At 38.5% G+C, this 21,367-nt stretch overlaps 1 protein-coding gene across 6 annotated transcripts in view; it reads right to left on the reverse strand.

The window, feature by feature from the left end:
• Nucleotides 1–21,367, reverse strand: part of SNX29 (sorting nexin 29) — a 102,009-nt gene that overhangs the window by 5,840 nt on the left and 74,802 nt on the right. The window contains exon 21 of one of the 6 annotated variants that reach the window (XM_086853710.1): nt 215–249. The exons of 4 other annotated variants lie outside the window; for them this stretch is intronic. In XM_086853710.1, the coding sequence (XP_086709836.1) occupies nt 231–249 (19 nt within the window). In that variant the 3' untranslated portion in view covers nt 215–230. Of the gene's footprint in view, nt 1–214; nt 250–19,103; nt 19,303–21,367 lie in introns of those variants that run through there. One more of the 6 variants, XM_086853706.1, reaches the window with a different exon arrangement.

Consider the following 21,367-nt stretch of genomic DNA (forward strand, 5'->3'; position numbering starts at 1 on the left):
ACAAGAGCTTGGATGATGCTCAATTAACAATCTTCTAATCATGGATGGATGTATCATTACATGATGAAGTACATTGGTAATACATCCCTGAATTCTTCAGTTTCTCCTGACCCACAACAGACTACAATCTTACATGAATGAGCCTTTTGCAAAAGACCCTGATAAGAAGTACATTAAGTTCAAAAACAAGCAGTAACAGAAAATTCCAGCTTACCTAGGTGATATTCAGGCTATAGACTCCTCGGAAAACTACAGTATAAAGGGATAGCATTGTACTTTTGCCATTCTTTTACAGGACTCCACATGGTTTTTAATTAAACTGCTTACACACAGATCAATAAACAAAAGTTTTGCATTTAGCAACTCAACCAAGCAAAAAAATTACACAGCATACAAAGCTCAAGCTTATTTTCGTAAGTGAAAAACCCTGGCTTTAAAATATCCATCTTCAGAATGTGATAACAAGTCCAGAAAGGAGAAATTGCTCATCTGCACATCTGGCCATATTAAACAAATACAGACATATTTGAACACAATCCCCAAAGTTCTCTGTGCAGTTTCTTTTCCTGCAGAGTGACCTCCTTCATACACAAGTCAGTCACCCCTGCCAGAGCCACAGGCGCACTCAGGCCCCACCGAGGCATTTGGAGCACCCACGCGGGAGAGAAGTCAGTGAAGCAAAAGCCTCTAACAAGTCCTGGGATTGACTGGAAAATTCATTTGCAGAGCACTTCTGCAAGAAAGGGCAGCTGACCTGCCCAGCCACTGGCTTCAGAGCTACACTGCACACACAGCCACCCCCACAAAGGGAAGAGAAAAAAAACAGTAAGGAAAAGTTTTATTCAACAGATTTATATTAGACAGAGTATTTTAATTGGTCTAAATTTCTAAGCAGAAAACTCTGAAATAGCTTTAGTTAAAATAATAAAGGATTTTCCTAAATCAAGATTCACCACATTCCTATTATATCCCAAGGTAACTAAGAAGTCCTTTGTGTGAAAAAATGCATAAAATACCTGTGGCGTACATCCTTCTCTTTTTCAATAACCAGATTGACAGGTTAGATCTTTAATTCCTTGTTTTCCTTGTTACTAAAATAAAAAGTCTAAAAATTAATTTAGCCTATGTTATTAATTCTTGGTAGCCAAGGATAATTTGACTTCCAACCGTGGCCTTACGATTTCTTATTCTGAAACTCAGCAATGCTATCTAAGTTGCTGTAGAGAATTCTGATCATGTGAATCCAATTTCAGCTGTGCTCATTACCATGGATTTCTTTTAGTAACATGAATATTATTACTCATAATTTTTATACTATTTATAAAATTGAGCAATGCAGTGTTGATACTGTAAAGCTTGTAAAAGAGAGCATGTGACATTGGCTTCAGAGGGCTGTGATTTTGTTTAAAGATACGTATTTTTCAGAACATGTAAATGTAAAATAATCTAAATATCAAATATACAATGGAATAAAATTAAATGTTCACCTCACTGGGCATTGCTCAATCTAAAACAGGTTAGTTCACCAGCACAATGGCCACTGCTGACAGAGCTTTGGCTGTCTGAGGCACACGGGAATCCTTGGCAGGTACACGGTGGTTTACCTTGCTGCACGGATGGAGTGCAATTACTGTGATCTGGTGATTGCTTTATGGAAAGCACATTTTAATGCACAAGCTCCTCCTGCTGGCATGTCCCCAAAACGACATCAGTGCCAGCCCAATGGAGCAAAGCTATTCAGAGGGAAAAAGGCAAAAGGGGTAGAAGGAGTTCCCCTAAAATGAAGAGAGATGAATTAATATCAGTCTGCCCTACCAAGCAGGGCTGAGGTAATTAGGTCATTTAGGGTAATTACATGAACACCAGTGTCTGTGAGCGAAGGACAGAAATTGCAAGTAATTCTCCTCATTTAAATGATGCTACTCCACAACATGATATATCTAATAACTAAATTAGAGATTAGTTTATCTTAAATGTCTTAGCTAATTTTTATAATGACAATCTAAGACACATCATTATCTAATGTAGGTTTACAGAAATCAATGTATATCTGAGGAATTACATCTTCATGCATCCAGCATGAAAAGAAAACTGGAGCTGAAATTGAATTGATCAACTTCCATGGAAACAGATGTTCTATGGAAGAAAAAGTTGCAAGTATTAAAAAAAAATCATAAATTTATGAGTCTTTCAGCCCCCTTTTCATCCTCCCTTTTTCTAAACCTGATGGGAAAACCACCCATCTCACTCGCCTGCTTCAGCTCCGACTTTTTACCAAAACTACCAACCCCCACCAAAACACATGGTAATCAAAGAGCAGGAAAAGATTCATCTCCCATCTCTTCCATCTCCTTTTATTAGATTTAATAATAAAGATCTGGCCTAGAGGTCGAATGATACCTATACAGTCTCTGGCACTAAACAAGGCACCTTCTAAATGTACTGACAGTTCAACTGGTCAAATATTCCATGGACTCTTGGACAGAGACCTGAAGACCTTAAAAAGATTTTGTCCGTATTTCTGGCAAATGCACATGAAGATGGAATTGAGACAAATCTTTCTGCCACGCAGTGTTTGGGAAGGAGAAGGAAGAATAAACCATTACCTGCAAGGTTTGCAAATCTAATTTGTCACACTCAGTAAAAATAGTCCCTAGGTTAGTTTGGGGAGGCTGAGTTAGGGTGCACCTCTAGCTGATTGTTTTATCCAGATTAAAATACAAATTTAAAATACCTAAATCTAAAGCAGGGAGTAGCTGTGCTGCAGTAACACTCCCAGCCCGGCTCACCCAGGTCCCTGAGGTAAGTTTGCAATTTGTCTAAGCCTACATCTGTCCCAGCTACACCTGTTTAGCTTTAATAAAACATTCTGCTTTTCATTCTATTCCTTCTGAGCCACAGAAGCTTTAGCAGGGTCCAATTCTCCAGACTGAGCCTGGCAGGAAGAGAGGTTTGCCCGGCACTGCCCTGTTCAGCAGCGGAATGTCCACCTATTAAAGGCTCAAATTCTTTTCTAAATTCTCACCTTGGTCCATTCTGAAGAAAAAGCAGCCTGCTGAGGCAATCAATTTCTCCTTCCCACCGGGTCATTGTTTAGCTTTTAAGCATTCCTGATTGATCTGCCCAGCACTTGTTTGGCAAATGATTCAGTTTCATTGATTTTGTCTTGGTGTCAAGTTCTGCCTGAGGTGCATCTATAGAAAATAGCTTAAAATAACCGGTCCTTTTCATCAGCTGCTGGTTTATTCATACCTTTGATTTATTGCTCTCCCTGTATCCAAATGTAAACTGTATTTTGTGAGGTTTTCTTTACCTACTCAGTATATGGAACTGCAGTATTCTCTTAGCTGATGTTGTGAGCGTTTCCATGAAGAAATTTATTTCCCATCTCATTGCCTATTCTTCAGGATAAAATTAGAGAGAGAAGTTTCTGATAAAAATAGTGTAACGTATCTGCAATTGGAAATACTTTTGTATCAGCCAGAGATCAGAGAACAGAAGTAATAAGCACATCTTGGGAGTGTAGCAAAGCTCAGGATCAGGCATTTCATGTATCTATCTATAGATCTATCTCACATGTAAATGCCTCTCTGGAGACATTCATAATTCTAGTTTTACTTGAGTTATATTAAACACACCTCATGAAAACAGGCATTCACTGCCAGATAAATTTGGTGACTTTTGCCAGCTTTTTGTGCTATTAATTCTTTGTTAGTAATTATAATAATCTAATTCTTCTTATAACCTCAACACTTAATGTGGTACTCAGGCAGGCAGCTCCTCAAGAAGGTCCTGATAAGCAATGCCCAGACCTTATCAGGAGATCCTTATTAGACAATTGAGAACTAATTCTGGTTTGACAATGCAATGTATCTCAGCACCTTCTGCCAACTGAAATCAGATAAAACACCGGTTCAGAGGCATTATTAACTAAGAGTCTCAATTTACTAAACCATTTCACATACTATATTAACTCCTGCTTTGCAGTCAGCTGGGTTAAGTCTTTATTTCCAGTTGGTGAAGTGCAAAAATAATTGGAGACACATTTCCTGCCACTGCTCCCAATTTTGTAGAAATTAAATATAATTATTAATAAGAAACTGTGATCTCCATTTATTAATACAAATGTCTGATTTGGATGTTTAAAGAGTCAGTTGTTAACAGAAGAGACAGAGAATCCCTCTATAGCACTCTTCAACACTGAAAATCCTGAAGACACTATTAGAGCAAAGTTGTCAGGTTACAAACTGAATGATCATTTCCCATCAAGAAGAGTTCTGAAATGAAATTTCAAGAAATGAAAAGCATTAATTCTAATATTCTGTCCAACCATTTGGTTAATGTACAGCTCCTTCTACTCCACATACACACTTCTACGCTCATGACATATCTGATCTCTTCTTGCAGTGAAATAATGACACATAATCGTGTTTTCATTTGTTACAATTCAAATTACCCTGACTTGAACATTCACATGCTACAATTCAGTTTCCATAATAGCATGAAGGTACATAACTCTGATGACACAACATTTTTTCCCCACTAACATCATGAAGTTGGCATAACAAGATGGTTACTGTATCTAATAGTTCTAGAACTGAATAATATCTGTGTTATCCACTCACTCAGGAAGTGCTCAGAACCCTGCAAAGGTGGCCTTTCATCAGTTTCCATCTAAGCAATACTTCTACTTAATACTCTCATTCCTTGGCTTTCCACTTCACAATGACCTCTGCATTTGGGAATGGTTACTCTCCATGTTTCGTGATGCCCCAGACAGAATAACACAATGCATGAATATTGTGCTCTGGCAAACGACCCCTGCCCAGCCAGCTAGGAAGACAGAAACTACTACACACAGATTTACATTTATTTATAAATGTATATATACTGGTATATAAATGTATTTATATATTTGGGGTTTGCATTCCTGTGCTTAGTTGAAAGGCAGGAAGTTTGGCTGTTCCATCCATTTCCATCTGGAAATCACCAACATTCTCCTCCTGTCAGGATGACTGTGTGTGAGCAGCACCATCCACCACACTCGGCAAAAGGAGATTTCATGAACAAGTGGCTTAGAAGCAGAACATGATCCAAGGTTGTTTGTGTAATAACAAAAGGTTGGATTTGCTTTCTGAAGAACTGCATTCAGTGAACACCTGGATTTGGGTTTTCCTGCTAGTAAGAATTTATCTTTAAGGAAAGCACAGACAGCTAGAATACATTTTTATTGAAAACACTGAGGTAACTGAAGACAGAAGACATGCATCAGGATTCACAATGCATCATATACATGAAAATAGACAAAAACTTGTTTGGCAAGTAGCAATTTCCACGTGCTGAGGCAGCAGTGCATTACAGCGACAGCCAGGCACTTCCACCTCCATATTCACAAACTGTTTACACACAACAATTTTGACATAGAAGGCAGACAATTTTAATTACCAAATTAGCTTTTAAAAAGCATGTAATCAATACAACTGGCATTGGACATAATAACAAAGCTTATAGCAAATGCCTTCTCAGACACCAGGACATGTGAAGCCAGTAGAAGTATTAAGACTGCTGAGCTTTCCACCTCTAGCTCACACAGAACACAAAATGCAAATAATTAACCATGTTCTATGCCAAGCACTGGGAAAAAGAAAAAAGAAAAAAAAAGAAAAAAAAAAAAGAAACCCCCCTCCCCACCCCCCAAAATAAAGCACAAAAGAAAGACTTATCATCTCCTCCAATTTGCTCAGTTTTGCCAGTATCACAGAGAGGGAAAATCTGAAAGCAAAAAATGTTTCTTCCTATTTGTTCCTCCCTAGCATTTATCTGATCCTGAGCTCACTAATGTACTGAGACTAATGGCAGTAAAGAACTTGGTGCATATTCCTGCCTTACTTTACCACAGCAGACTTTCAGCCTTCAACACCACCTGATTTCAGTACCTGGGAAGAGCAGCAGTTACATCTCCTGGTTTTCCATGGGCTCAGGAGCGAACAGCTCCTGGTGCTCCACCCTGAGCTGGGCAATGGCCCTGGTGGAGAGAGCTGGCTGCTGAGTGTCTGCTCAGGGGCTCTGTCCCCTCCACACTCCCTGAGGGAGGAAATCTTTGATTCTTTGATTCAAATTCAGCCAGGCAGGAATATCTGCCCCAAAGCACTGGCAGGTGCAGCTTTCAGTGAGTTTAGTCTCCAAGAGATGAATGCAACTTAGCCCTGTCTGCTTTGGGTTCTGCCAGTAAACTGCCCATCATAAAAACCTGCACAAACAATTATAATCATTCTTTTATTTTTAAGGACAAGCCCCTTCTTTTAAAATTACCATAGAAGCAAATGGAATGAAAGAGAAAAGTTGTGATCAAAACATGTTGTTTTGATCTTCCAAGGAAGTGCTTCAGTTTTAATTGCTCCATCAAGTTAAGAGGTATCAGCTGCTTCTCTAAAGTATCTTCATTTCTCATGAAGATTACACATGATATTAACATGTGCCAAAGGCAGGAGAGAGCTGATGCAACCATTCTCAGGGACAAATCCAGATTTGAATCAATGTCACATTAAAAATAACAGCGATGAATATAAAAAAAAGTTAACAAATTTAAAAACTGCTCCAGGAATCATAAACATCATTTTTCTAGAAAATATGGTGGCAACAGTAACGTGAAGAACACTGCTCCTGCTCTACAGCAACCACTCTTTCTGGGTTTTATTTTTTAAATACTAAGGGCATGTTATTGCATTCCAGCCATAAGCTTGATACTAATAATGATCCATGACCTAAAAACCTCAAAAATATAGGTCATAATCTCAACCCCTGGGAGCTTTTAAATTATTCTTCATTTTAGCCCATTATTTAGTTTTCCTAAGATAAAAAAGAAATTCCCACTGAGCTGGATAAGCTTGTAGAAAATAGTACATCTGCACCTGGCAACATAATCACAGGGAGAGGGTTGAGACTTGGCATAGTGGAATTAGATCTGTACTCTCTAAATAAACAAAAGTAATCAAGATGGGGAAATATGTAAATAAATGAGTACCATCAACAGAATAACAAGGGAAATGCTGACTTGTTCTTGGTAATGAAGACAAGGACTAATGTTTACATTTAATCCAAGACAGAAAGGAAGCTCATGGAAGAATGACACTGCCTAGTAAATTACTATGGAGCCAGCTTGTGATGCAACAATTTTGATGGATTAGACAGAAACTGAACAAGCATCAAGCTGGCCAGCAAAAAGGCAACCACAGTAATCAGCAACCAAAATCATATTTTCTGTTTAATCATATTTTAATTATTTTCTCTGTGATATGAAAATGAAAATATCTGTGATAAATTCAGCTCATCCTTTTTTTTTTCATTATGACTCCAAATTAGGTTAACAGGCAGCAAAATTTGCTACTGACTCCAGAGGGAGTTCAATGTGCAGCGCATTGCTGGCCAGGAGCTCCTGAAATTTGGGGTCAGCTCTCCAGGTATCATCAGATTCAGAGCCGTTAAAAAGTGCATCATCTTGGTCCCTCTGTAACTCAGAACTTTGCCATCAAGTTCAAAATAAAAATAAATCGGATTTGCAATAAGCTTGCCTCCTTTGCCAGAATATTAGAGAAGAATCAATTTAGGACACCAGTGAGCAGCCGTGACTGTCCCACTGCTGGCAGCCACTGCAGTATAGCTCCAGGGCTGGAGTGACATTCCTGGCAGCTGGGAGCTGCTCAACCTTCTCTGTTCCAGCTCCTGGAGAAGCCTGGGAATGGCTGCTGCTGCCCAAAGAATCTGCATCTGGAGGCCAGCTGAGTTTTGTCCCAAAAGGAAGCTACCACAGGATCATGCGATCACAAGACAGGTACTTTCCTCATGTACCTATGAAATCCCCCTCCCGTTTCTTTTTGTGCCTTTTGGCCACATGAAGATTTTGCTGTTAGGAAGAATAGTCACCTTGACAGAGGACATTTTATGGCTCCAAGTAAATTTTGAAGTGAACAGTGACTGCCTTTCCCTGGTTTAGAAGCTCAGTAAAGCACCTGTGTCACTGGTCAGTACTACACATGCATATGCACAGTACCAGGCCGTGAGATAATGCAGAATTTTATCTTTGTTGGGGTAGCTCTGCTTTGGCAGCGGGAAAACAGCCCCAGCAGACAGCAGGGGAAGTGTGTGCCCACAGTTCCCCCTGCAGTGGTGCTGTGCTGGCCTGAACAGCAGCGAGGAGAGGCTTTGTGCCTGGCTCAGGTGACCCACGGAACCCAACTGCAGTGGCAGCTCCACAGGCTGACAGAAAGCCTTTGCCTCTTATCCCTGCCCTGTGCTCAGCAATGCTGGGCACTGGATTTTCTTGGAGCCTTCAGGATTTAGATGCATTTTGACTCACCCGTAGCACTAACAGTAAAAATATGATAAAATATTCAGTCTGCCTGACAGTGCAAACCAACACCATTTCTTTTCCCTTCGGTCATACCTGGCTATTCTCAATAGCTGATGCTTCAGGATTTATCTCTTTTATTATGTACGAGTCTTCTACTGAAAGATTTCTAACAGAGTCTGACATTCAGAGCTGTTCAGTGTATATATATATGATTTACCAAATTTACTGTATTAAAACTAATAAATCTTTTAAAAAGAATTAATTTAGGAGTTCTTAAAGATAAGAATAAAATTTGAGAAACAAGATTTCAGAAGTCAGATAGACACAGAATAGTAAGAAATGGACTCTGCTGTTTGCAAGGCACATATTTCTACCTTTCAGACCCTAAGATTAGCAGGTCTCTACCACATATGAGTTTAACTAAAGTCTTAAGTGTAATTGTGTTACACTTCTAAATTCTTAATTTAAAAATAAATCTTCATACTGCTGTTGGTATAACCAAACTGTGGAGCACTGTGTAATTAATATGTGAAGATCTGAAGAAAAATTACTTTGCTCTGCTCTTGGAGACGGTGACCCAATCCCAGTATAAACCCTTCCTGGAATTTCTGTTTAAAATTGGGTTATTTGAGCAAGAGTAAACTGAAGAAGCCTGTTTAGCTATAAAGCAGATCTGCATTACGAAATGTGCAGCTGTTCTGGCTCCATCCTCACAGAGCAGGAGAGCCTGATGTCAGACTGATGCTGTAAATCTGCAAAGTTCTCGCTGGGTGCTGTCCCTGGGCCATACAGGAGCAGGGAGTGGAAGCACAGAGAGGATGGATATCTGTGCCCTCCCTGCTGCTGCACACAGACCTGCACTGGCTGAGAAAGCTGCCACTGTTATTTCTGCACAGACCTCAAGAGTTCAGGTCATTTGGCATTTCTGAACTGACATTTGGCCTCATTTGCATCTACAGAGGATGTATTTGGAGACTCTGAAGCACTCTAAATTAAAAAAACCCCAGCCAAAATCACTTTCTTTACTCATTGGTTAATGATGTGAAGGGCTATGGCAGGGAAGGAAGGCTGCATACTATGAATTTTTTGTTATTAATAGACAAGTACCTATAATTACATCAAGTTATTCTAGGATACTTCAGCTAACTGTTCATAGATTCTGCTACCACCACACAAGTACCAAACATTAAAAATACACCACAAAAAAAGGATCCATAATACAACAGAATTGAATGGATTATGTTTACAGCTGGCAGATAAGCAAAACTAAGGAACAAAGCTTCTGCAGGATGTTTTGAATTTCAGTGATGGCCTGCAGCTAATTCCTGCTGTTTTCACAGGAAAAACTGATGGCTGCTGCAATATTTTTCAATACCAGTTCAAATGAGGAAAAAAAATAACCCACCTCCTTTTGAAAAACTGTGCAGTTGGGCATAAACAAGCTTGTTATGGTCTGGATTAAAGCCAAGTACAGGCACAAACACAAAGATACCTCCCTTATGAAGATTATTTGCTTTATGTATTTGAATGGATGCATCCATTTGTCCATTACTGCCAGTGTCACACAGAAAGGAGTATGGATAAGCACTGGAAGTGTGCAATATAAGATGTACAAATAGATTGTTCTAAAACACAGTTTCATGGGTATTCCTTACTGCTTCATATGCTAAGAGAAAGGAATAAAGTTTATTTTCCTCAGCATAGCCTCTTTCATTCCTCAAAATCAATTCCAGTGTGGAAAAGTAATTAAACTTAATCTTTGGTTTTATTCCCAGTGAAATAAGCATTACAGAATAGTTTTTCTTACAATACTCCAAATCTAACAGTTGCATGAAGAGGAAAAAAAGTCATGTTGTTTCATTAGCAAATTATTTTTTAAAAAATCATTCTATTAATTCTGCCATTCAAGCAATTATGTAAAATTTACATATGGGAATACATTTGCACACACTCATTCTGATTTAAAGAACAGTGTATTTTCAATAATTATTCTCCTTTTTCCCCCTGCATAAAAGATTTCTCAAGGGCAATTGCTCTGAGATATTGACATTTCAGGGGATCTGGAGCAAACATCATAAATTCAGGTCTGAGAGCTCAGCTTGTTATATCTCTGACAATACATACAAAAATCCACCACACCAAAACTGTTTGCAAATGCCATCCTGTGCCAAAAGTGTTTGCAGCTGTCACAGAGAACCACCCAAAATGAAAAAGGCTGAATGTAGAGCAGCTCCTTCTCCACCAAGGCCTGATGTGCACAGTGCAAATACCAGCAGTGCCCACTGTCACCAGGCAGCAATGAAAGCAGACAGGGATTTACAGGGGCCATTCATTTTTTTTCTGCACCAGACACCTTGGAAATGCCATTTTCCATTTCACAGAGTAACAGAAAGGCATGGTGACATGACAGTGGGTGTTTGGGAACTCAAGAAAGAGCAGTGCTCTGTGTCCTGACACAGAGGAGATAGAGCCAAGCTGGTAGGTCATGGAACTCAGATCCTGCTTCCCAAACAACAAATCCCCTAAATCCTGTTCTCACTGGAGGTGCTGCCTTTGTACATACAATGCACATGTGCTGGTCTAGTTCTTCTACTCTCCCACATTTTAGAAACTCATAGAAGAAAAATGATTTTTTGATGCTGTGCATTATTGGCAAGTATCTCTGTCAAGCTTCTCCTGTTAATAGAATTCAAGTTGAAAATGTCAAATTAAAGTCCTTCTCTTGAACATACACTCTGAATTTCAGTAACTGGTTCATACCAGGAGTCATCTGTTATAAACTGTATCTATCAGTTTCATGACTCTAGTACGATTTTACTAAGTAGAGAATTAAGCTCACGAATCTCCAGACTGGGTTTTGTGGAGGTCACATCCCCCAGGTCACACTGGTGTACTTTAAGTAATATATTTTGCCATGCAGACTGATTAAAGTAAGTAAGAAGCCCCTAAGTTCCTTTCAGCACATCAATCAGGAGTAGAAATAACCTCACTCTGTGAGAATAGTATGGCTACAAAAACATCTTTAAGTGCCACAGTTCCATGCTATGCAACTTCTAAATATATTATAAATACAATGCATATGATAAATACAGTTTTATTTTCTTTGGTTTCTTTCAGTTCCATTAATCAGTTTCTATTCCTTCTCTGAACATATATTTTAAGAAATAATTCCCTCTTCAACTGTATATTTCAAATTCAAATTTCAAAAAACATCACTAGAAGAGTTGTGCGCTATGAGAACTTACCAATAAGGGAAGCTCACCATCCCATCTGCTCCAAGCCCTCCTGCCATCCCACCTACCTGCACCCTGCTTTCAACTGGATGGAGAATGGAACTTGGGGAATTGCTCCTCCTTCCAGCATTGTGCCATTCCCACAAAGAGCTCAGCTGTGGGATCCAGGATGGCTGCATGCAGTGGGTCAGCACATCCTCACAGGGGGAGTCCCCAGGGCCTCGTCTTGAGGAGCAGGAGAGGGAACTCGGGGTTCTGGATCCCCGAGCTCCTGGATCCATCTGCACTTGCACACAGATTGCTCTGACTGACCAGATGGCTTCTTAAAAAACAACATGTTCACATCGACAGTGTTCGAAACACTTTCTGCTGGAAACTTGTTTTCTGTCAGGGACCTGCAGATGGTTCCCTTTCCCTACCTGTAAGTTCTCCAAAATACATCTCCTGGACTGGCTGTTATGCAATCTTCATATGCTGAGATTTGACTGTGAATATCTAAAGCTGGCAATTTTCTTAAAATAAGCTCCAGAAAGAGAAACTTAACAAGCAATTATAGATCAGCTAGTTTAAATGCAGCTGTAGAATAAATATTACAAACTGTTTCACAGGATTTAGTAGGCCAAAAGTAAGCTTTAAAAATCACAAATTCATTACAGGGAATTCATGTAGATTTAGGTAAGGCCAGGAAATTGGCTGGAAGGGAAAAATTAATGAAAAGAACATTATACAGCTCCATCAGAGGTGTCTGTGGGGTGTGCACACAACACATTAAGGCACCTGAGCCAGTCCTGAACAACAATGCAGTAAATGGCTCCTACCATCCACATGTCCCATTATGCAGTCACTATAGAGGCAATTTAGTGTAGTCTTACCTGCTCAGCAGCAGGTAAAAATTATACTGAGAAGAAAATTATCTTTTTTTTTTTTTGGCCAGTCTGGTGCTCTTTGGTGACCTAGATGCTACATAAAAATATGCATTAGGATGCAATGAATTTCTGTATGTTTGTGGGCTTTTTATATTGAAAATTTTGTGCCCATTTTAAAACATTGTATTAATTTTGGGGACTTTGATTGAAAAGGGACAAAAAGACACATCTTTGGTAGTTCGGTTTGAGAGCTCCCACATGCTGGAAGGTAGACACTGTCATACAGCATGGACAGCAATAACACAGAGGAATCTGCACTTGCTTACACTCCCAGCATTTTAGCACATTCTCAGCTATTGATTGACTGAGTTGCAAACTCCTCTGCACTCTCCTCCTCTGAAAAAGTCAATTCCAGCAGAATAAAGGAGCAAATTGTTACAGACAGAGAGGGTAACTAGGAAATAAACTGTTCAGACATGTCTAGTCCCATTTACTAGAAAAAGTAGGATAACAGAAAATAAAACTCTTTTTCATTAAATTACGTATATCATTAAAGCAATTTTTAAAATGAATTCTACTCAGACAATCATGCCAGAAACTGATTTACACAGTAAAAAGAAATAACTAGACAATTGGAAAGACAGTAAAAAGAAATAACTACATGCTTCTTCCTTTACAAATTAAGTATATTTAGTTAATGAACAAAAAAAAGTCTGAATCTTTCATAATTACTATAATTTGAAGGGAAGAAGAAACAAAATGCCCTGTTATATTTCTTAGCTATTCAAGTAGAGACGTTCTATGTGCTTAGTAAGAAAACTTTTATCAATCCTGTAGAGATGTCAAACTCTCAAAGTTTAGTGAAAATTTTGGTGTCAATGTTTTACAGTTGTCAGTAATCAGGTGCAGACTGGGAAAGTAATGGAGAGCAGGTTTACAGGCATTGGTTTGTATTTGACTGTTTTCATGGTTGTGCTTTGCAACTCTTGATTCGTTATTTTGCATGAGAACTAAAACATGCACTTTTTTAATCCAGGTTTTAGGTACAGCCCCTCGGCATTGCTCCTGGAGACAAACACAGCACAAAGAGCCCATAAACCCAGCAAGAGCTGCAGAACAGAGCACCACCCCAGTCCTCAGGGAAACTGAATCTCACAAGTGGGACAAGTGGGAAGTGGGGCTGCCAGGCAGACTGAGGCTCTGGGCAGGCCTGGCTGAGCTGGTCTGGCACAGACTGAGCAGCAGGCACAGCTCAAAGGCAAAACCACAATGAGCCCAATGTGCCAACATGCTCTGAGCCAAGCACAGCCCTCCCAGGAGGGTCCCCTGTCCCCCCGGGGCTGGCTCTCCAAGGCACAAGGATCTCCCTCCTGTATCCTTCCGTGGAGTTCACACCTTAGGCCTGGAGAATGAGCACAGTAAACTGACACAGATGATGCCACAAATATCTACATTTTAAATATTAAAACTGCCACCTAGATTTCGTTTTGTGTGTATTTGCATATGCCCCACACATGCACATTTTGTAATTTCATATATCCACCAACAGTATCCTGATACCAGTGAACAGTGACAGCAGAGTTTTAGAACTGCACAAGAAATTGTTTCCTACTGAGGAAATCCAGATTCTAGGGTTTCAGGATGAGTAGAGTACATCTACTGCTTAATGGAATGGATCAACATATAAATTACCTCAGAATCTGCTAAATGCTTACATGAGCAAAAATTGATTTTAAAGTATGCAGACAATAAAGTTGAAGATAGAAGCTGTTTGCTTGTGCATTTTCCAAGTTTCCAGTATTTTAAAAAAAAAAAATCATCCTGAATTATGCTGAAAGCACTTCACAAAAGTATTTTCAAGGTATGAAACGGAGAGAATGGAAGCTTACAGAGCTGAGGATTAAAGGATGAGAGGCAGTTTTGTCCCAGCACACAGAGAACAGGTCCAATGAATGACCACCAAGCTGGTCAGACAACCAAAGCAGAGGTATCTCCTCTTGCCAGGAATTTACATTGCTCTGTACAAGGAGTAACACTGAATTCAGAATGCTCATTGCACCAGACCTTCTCACCCCAAGATGCTACATGGAGCTGAATCTTTATACACAATAATATTCAAAAATACCAGAATCACATAATATTTTTTTAAAGCCTTGTTTACAGAAGACAAAATACCTTCCACATAGTGTTTAAATAAAAATTCTGTGTCTATGGTGAACACCTTTGGTTGCTAGTTCAGCTACCATTGCCATTTCAAAAAATGAAAGAAAATCCCAATACCCTTCTAATGAAATGGCTTCTTCTATGTGTGCATAAAATGCAGTAAAGGAAAATAAATCCCGTGCAAGTGCTCTCTTTTTTTACATTCTTTTCCACCATTTTCACATCATTTTAACGTACATTCTCTTCAATCAATCCAGTCTGTCTCATTCAGTCTCTTGCTCCTATTACATTTTACAACATTCCTCTACTCTTATTCAAGTCATTTATTCTTGTATTCCCTACCTTCTCCAGTTTTCTTTCTATAATAATTCACACTGACAGCACAACACTGTAACCCACTAAAACCCAGCTATTGTTTGCTCCTGCTCATACCCCATTCTTCTCCCAACAAACTCCTGCGCTAAGTTGATTCTACACTGGTGTGTCAAACCTCCGTTGTCCAGAAATCATCATTCACACAGCTCCCCACATAAAACAATTCCCTCCTGTATTAATAACATTTAGTTATCTCTTTAAAATTGATTCACCTGTTTGATGGTTCAGTTTGCCCTCATTTCACATTTCCTTTAATACAATATAGGCCTCAAGTCCCTGTTGATTCAGTCTGGTTTTCAGCCACCCACACCTCAATCACAGTGTGACACTGGACTGCCCAAGCTTAGTGAGCATATCCTTGAGTATTTGACAAATTTTTGTTCTCTCTACCTTTCCAAGTATATTTTGTGAAAAATTCCAGTATTTTCAGTACACTCCTCCAGGCTGAAAACCTCACTTAAAAGTTCTTAATGAATAAGTGTCTCCAGTTGAAAGAATGACTCTTGTGAACAAGTGCAGATTGTTGCAATCTGGACTTTTCTGGTTTTATGTACTGCTGTTAAATTAAACTACCACCTTGACACTGTGCTGTGCACTTTAACATGTTATGATAATGACATCTTCTTGGGTTAAATTCTATTCCTGTATGTCATTAATTGAATATATTGAGCAGTGCTGATAATCAGAAGGGAATAAAGTGAGAATATTGGTAGAAACCACAGTGCTTACAAGAAAGGCACAGCAACTCTATATTTGAGTGTCAGGTACAGCTGTCATACGGCTCGTCTGACAAGAACATCTTTATTCTTTTACTCACTTAAGACAAGCACACCATACTACAAAGAAATGGTCTCAAATGGCTGTAAACATAGCTGAAAGCAAAAAAAAAAAAAGGTAAATTCTGATTGTTCCATACCTTATCCCACAGTAAAGTGCTTTCATGCTATCAAGAATGAGGACAGAACTTTGAAGTCCTGCACACTTAACTATATTAGCATTTCTAACATTCCACTTTTCATAGCCTGGATGCAAAAATTTGTTCTTAAAGCTCCTTATGCCAAAAATAGTATAAGGAGCTTTAAAAAATATTGGATCCATTGTTTATGAGTTAGGTATGGACAAAACAGAAGCAGGATTTTCGTGTGTGTTTAAAATTAGAAACAGTTTCTGATTTAGTTAATCAAATCCAGCTTGGCAACTCCCTGCCAGACATGAGTGTGCAGTAAATATGCTGACAGGAATGGTGTGCCCAACCTCCAAATTGAAACTATCTTTCCTGGCTCTAGAGCCCATTTTTTACTACCAATTTCAGAAACACCTGCTCAATACAGAAATGCCTGAATATATAAAAAATTCCGTTTTTAACAAGGGAGTGCATGTGACTTGTAACCAAGGAAACAGGACCACTGCTGTAATGACACAAAACTTTAACTGGCTCTGTGTTCTTTTATCCAAAAAATCTTAACCTCTTCTTGCACTGCTACAAGTTCAGAGTGTTAGAGACACAAACCCCAGAGTTTAAAAACCCTGTCCTAGCTAAGGACTAGCTCCTTTGGTGCAGCACTGAAGTTTGCTCTTACATTGACCATGGCTGTTTTCAACATTATCTCTATTTGTTCCAGAGCTTGATAAATTATGTGATTATAAATAAAACCAATATACACCAGTTAGCAACACACAAAGTGCTTTATAACTGTTGCTGTCAATCTACTTGCTTTCTATTTTCTACACATGCAAAAGAAGTATCATAACATAGTCTCTCTGTCATTTGTTTCAGGAATTTTAAACATAATTCTTATTTTCTCAGGCAGCATTAAACAAGAGTTTATTCCAAGGCGACTGTAAAGATCACAAGCCTTCAAATGTTTCCAGTGATGACTGGAGAGTATTCAATCCTTGTACAGTATGCACTAAATTATTCTTCTCATAAGCACTGTAAAGGTCACTCTGAATATAAAAGAAGCATGATAAAAATCTAATTGATGGAAATATGCTCATAAACACCTATTTGTGAGGCCTGTTGAACAATTCATAGCAATTAATTTGGCAAAGCAAGTCTCACTGACTTTATTGAGATGGTAATTGGTGTAAGTCACACTATTTCAAAGTGAAGTTGATTTTTTTTTTAATGGTAAGGCAATAAATACAATACATAATCCCCTTCAGCATTATGGAGTTGCTGAATGGCACCCCAGCTTTACTGAGCATCACACCAAGACAAAAATGAAGAACACCTTTTCTCTGAGCCCTGGAACACTGCCACACTGAGGTGTTCATTAGGGTGAGCTTGGTGTTTCTGTAATATTTTCACTATTACCCATCCCTGCAGGACAAAGTCTTTCCAATTGTACTTCTGAATACTCAAACACTTCTTACTCAGTCGTGCCTTAAAACTGTAGTCAAGAGACATAAATATATTCTTTCATCTGAATAAAACTTATTTGCACTGGGCAGTGCTGGCAAATTTAATAAGACCAGCTGCTGAAAAGAAACAACCTGTAGAAATGCAGCTGAGAAAAATAAAGAACTAAGAAAACCAAACAGATTCTCTAATCCTTTTTACTTTAACAATTGAGAAGAAAATCAGCAATTACAAAAATAGTTTTAAATATATCAAAACATATTCTGACTCCAGATTTGGACCTTGCTTAATTTTTATCTGTCATGTAAAGGATTACAGTGTTTTTATACAAAAGGCATATCTTGTTGGTTATTTTATATGCCTCATGTAAATCATTAGGGACTATGTAAAATATTCTTCCTGATCAAAAAATGTCATTTAAACTCCAGTGAGCAATTACTTGACTGTTAACTTCTGTAAAAATAACAGCAGAACCAAGCTGAAGTCAGCAAATACCTTCAGTGCTGATGGGCATTTGGAATATATTTCCATCTCCAGCAACTGTCTGAAGACTGTGACTGCTATTAATGGTATTGCTGTGATAAGCACCCTTCCCTCGCTCAGGTCAGAGATTTTAGAACCTATTCTGACCATTTAAAAAGACAAACCACTGGTAAGAAATGAATTTGCAAATCTTCAGTCTGAACAAAACCAGAGGATGTAGAACAGCTCTTCACCCTGTGCAAAGGAGCAGCAGAATTAAATAAATGCTCCCTGACAGACTTGAATAATCAATAGGAATGTGTGTCAGTTTTTCATGTCCTATACAAAGCTTTAATTATTTCACAAATCATCTGTCAAAGTCCAGATAGATCCATTGTAAAATGAAAACCTTCAATCATATAATCTTCTATGTTTGGATAAAACCAGCTGTATAAAACCAAATGCTTCTAGAAAGCCTAAAGTACCAGTGTTTATCCAGAGTTCCCTACTATAGTCAACCTCTCTTGCTTTTAACATCAAGCATCCCATGTCTCTTTCTTCCTGCATTTTCTTGCCCACTTTATCACTGTTTCTATTCCTGCTGATGTATTTTTTCCTTTCTTCTTTTCTCTCTAACATTCATAAACCCTCTTAATTACCCAGAGCAGGGAAATGAAAACTTTAAGACATTTAAAAATGGCATATAATACACATCTTCAACACCAATACATGCAAAACCACAAAACACAATGTAACAGGCAATTCTGGCAAAAAGGAAAGAGATGAAAGTTTGAATTTTCATATACTTTGACCAAACAATTTTTGCCCTACTTCTTCACATTTCACTTAGATCAAAACAAGCATGATGCTTTTTTTAAGTCTGATGTCAAGCATCATAGGTTATGAAAGACTAAAACCAAAACTGTCAGTTACAAAGTGAGGAATGCAGAACCCAAGAATAACAGTGAGACAACTCTATGTTTGTTAAAAACAATCCACTCAAAATCAAGTATTTTAATTCTATCATCAACAAAAATTCCTCAAAAGAATATCACATTTTTTGCACTGAAACTTCCTACATTATCTGAACATGATAATCAAACTTTACATATCTAAGATATTTTTACTTCAACATTCATCAGTGCTTGGCAACACAGTTCAACTGAAAGATAAATATTGTGTAATGTCTCTACATTAGATCAATCAATTAACACAGCAATAAATTAGTTTCATTAGCATGTTTCAGGCATTAGAAGGTGCTTTACTAATTAAAAGTCCCATATTTAAGCAAATGCTGTTTCCAGTTTGTTCATGTAAATTTTATTCCAGAGTGCTTACTATATTCCACCAGAGAGCTTATTCCTGTTACACAGCACAGCTGGGACGTGGTGAGGAGGCACTGAAGCCACGCAGTGCCCAGCTGGTAACACAGGGGAGCAATCCAGCACCAACCTGCTGTAGGGTGCTTGAGCTGAGTGCTGCCATTCATTCCTGTAGAAGGCACAGATATGCACCCTGATAACCTTCACAAGTGTCATGTCATCACCAACTCACTTGTTGAGAAATCAACTGATTCAAAATTGTATTTAAAACTTCCTTACTTTGCTTCAATATTGTTTGACAGCACTTCAGGGATTGCATGTATGCCTTTCATCTTATTGATTATCTGAAGATGCAATAACAGCAGAACAGTTGTACCTCTATCTTCATATGCAAATATACGCATATCTGTGTATTCAAAAATCTTACTTTAAATAGGTTCATTCCTTACACTAAAATTGTGCCACATCTGCTGTACACGACCTATCCCTTGTGGGGATGAAGTTATTGAATGAAATATAATTGTTGCACTAATCTGTAGTTAACTGAGTCTGAGCAAATGTTTTAATCTCTCTAAAATATCTCAAAACTAATTTTGAAAGGGTCTTTCTTTAAAATGAACCCAGAAATACAACATTCACAGGTGCCTCACAGTAACTTTCCTAAAATAATTATTTCATTTCTACTTGGCAGCAACATTTTAATACTTGCAATGGTACTGTAGAGAAGTTAATGTTCTTTTTACCTCTCATACATCTAATATACACATTTAAATGTTCTCAATGACACACTGACAGGTGCAACTGAAATAGAGATGAGTAAACTGCTAAATCCAAACCAAAGTCCTTCAATTCTCTCAAGACAAACATCTATTCTTCCACAATATTTTAACTTTGTTTTCTGCAAGACCAAAAGCAGATACTTGGCATTAAACATTGTTTAGTGCTAAATAAATCTGAGAGGAGTATTCCCAGGATGACATTCTTTTTTGAGTAGCTGATTGGTTGGCAGGGAAATTTGCCTATCAGTCTCTCTATCACATTTCTCATAACTTTACCTTCTAAGAGGGTGGAAGCATTTTACAAAATGAGAAAGGGGTAGGAATAGAGATTTTTATTTTCTTTTTACTACAATTTAACTTGGTGACTCAAAGACAACTGACACAAAACACCTAAGAACACAACTTCTGCTATCAGATATGTTGCCAGTAATGTCACCCAGGGGTAATGGAGACAACATAGTTTTTGAAAATTACAATCCTCTAATCATCACGAAGAACTGATGACTCCTTTGGTGTTCAAAGACATCCTGCAGACAACAGAACCTGCTGATGATTTACTGAGCAGATTCCCTGCTTTTGTTAAAGCATCTATTTGAGCAGCTCCCACAAGGGAGTAAATGCCCAGCTTTGCAGCTCAGCAGAACATAAAATTGTTATTTAGAAACCACTGTAGCATGTACCTGTGGTCTACAATATGAGATAAAAAAGTACTTAGCACAGCAACCTGTGAAAATATTCACCAAATTGTTTTTATACCATTCTTGCATGTATTTTTATCCAAACACTTGCACTGCCAATGCAAAAGAACCAGCAAAGTGGCTCTATTCCTACTGAACAGCTCTGCATAGCTACCAAGTGCGGTAGCTTCCGTGTTGTAGAAGCTTCCCATGTTTTGTTTTGCTCACAGGTAACAAACACTGTGGGAGCAGCTGGAGTTTTGCCAACACTTCTTTGTGCAGGGTGGGTGTAAAACGCAGCTCGAGTTAAGATTATTCTCGAGCTTCATAGACAATTTGAGGTTGGAAGGCACCAAGGCTGGTGGAGATCCCCACAAGGCTGCCCAGGGCTGTGTCCTGCCAAATCCAAGCATGGAATGCCAGTAACCTCTGGGTAAACTGCTAGAGGGTTCCATCTTCCTCAGTGGAAAAAAGGGGGGTTTTATTATTTTTCCTGCATTTCAGTTTGTGCCCATTATGAGGACTATGGAAAGAAAATCTCTTTTAAAAAATGAGGGCAATTGATACAGAAACCACAGAGATAGAAAAATGGACCATCATAGCACTTTAGAATTCCTTTTCCCAACTTTTTACAGCTTTTAGCTTCTTACATACTTGAAATCATACCATTTATATGATGACTTATATTGGAAGACTCAGTTACATGGTCCAAAGAATTGTGATTCTCGTTGCCAAAGATTCCTCCTGGTTTTATATATATTTATGAAGAGCTAAGGGT

This window comes from Cyanistes caeruleus, chromosome 17 (assembly GCF_971803275.1).
Source record: "Cyanistes caeruleus chromosome 17, bCyaCae1.hap1.1, whole genome shotgun sequence".
Taxonomy (NCBI): Eukaryota; Metazoa; Chordata; class Aves; order Passeriformes; family Paridae; genus Cyanistes; species Cyanistes caeruleus.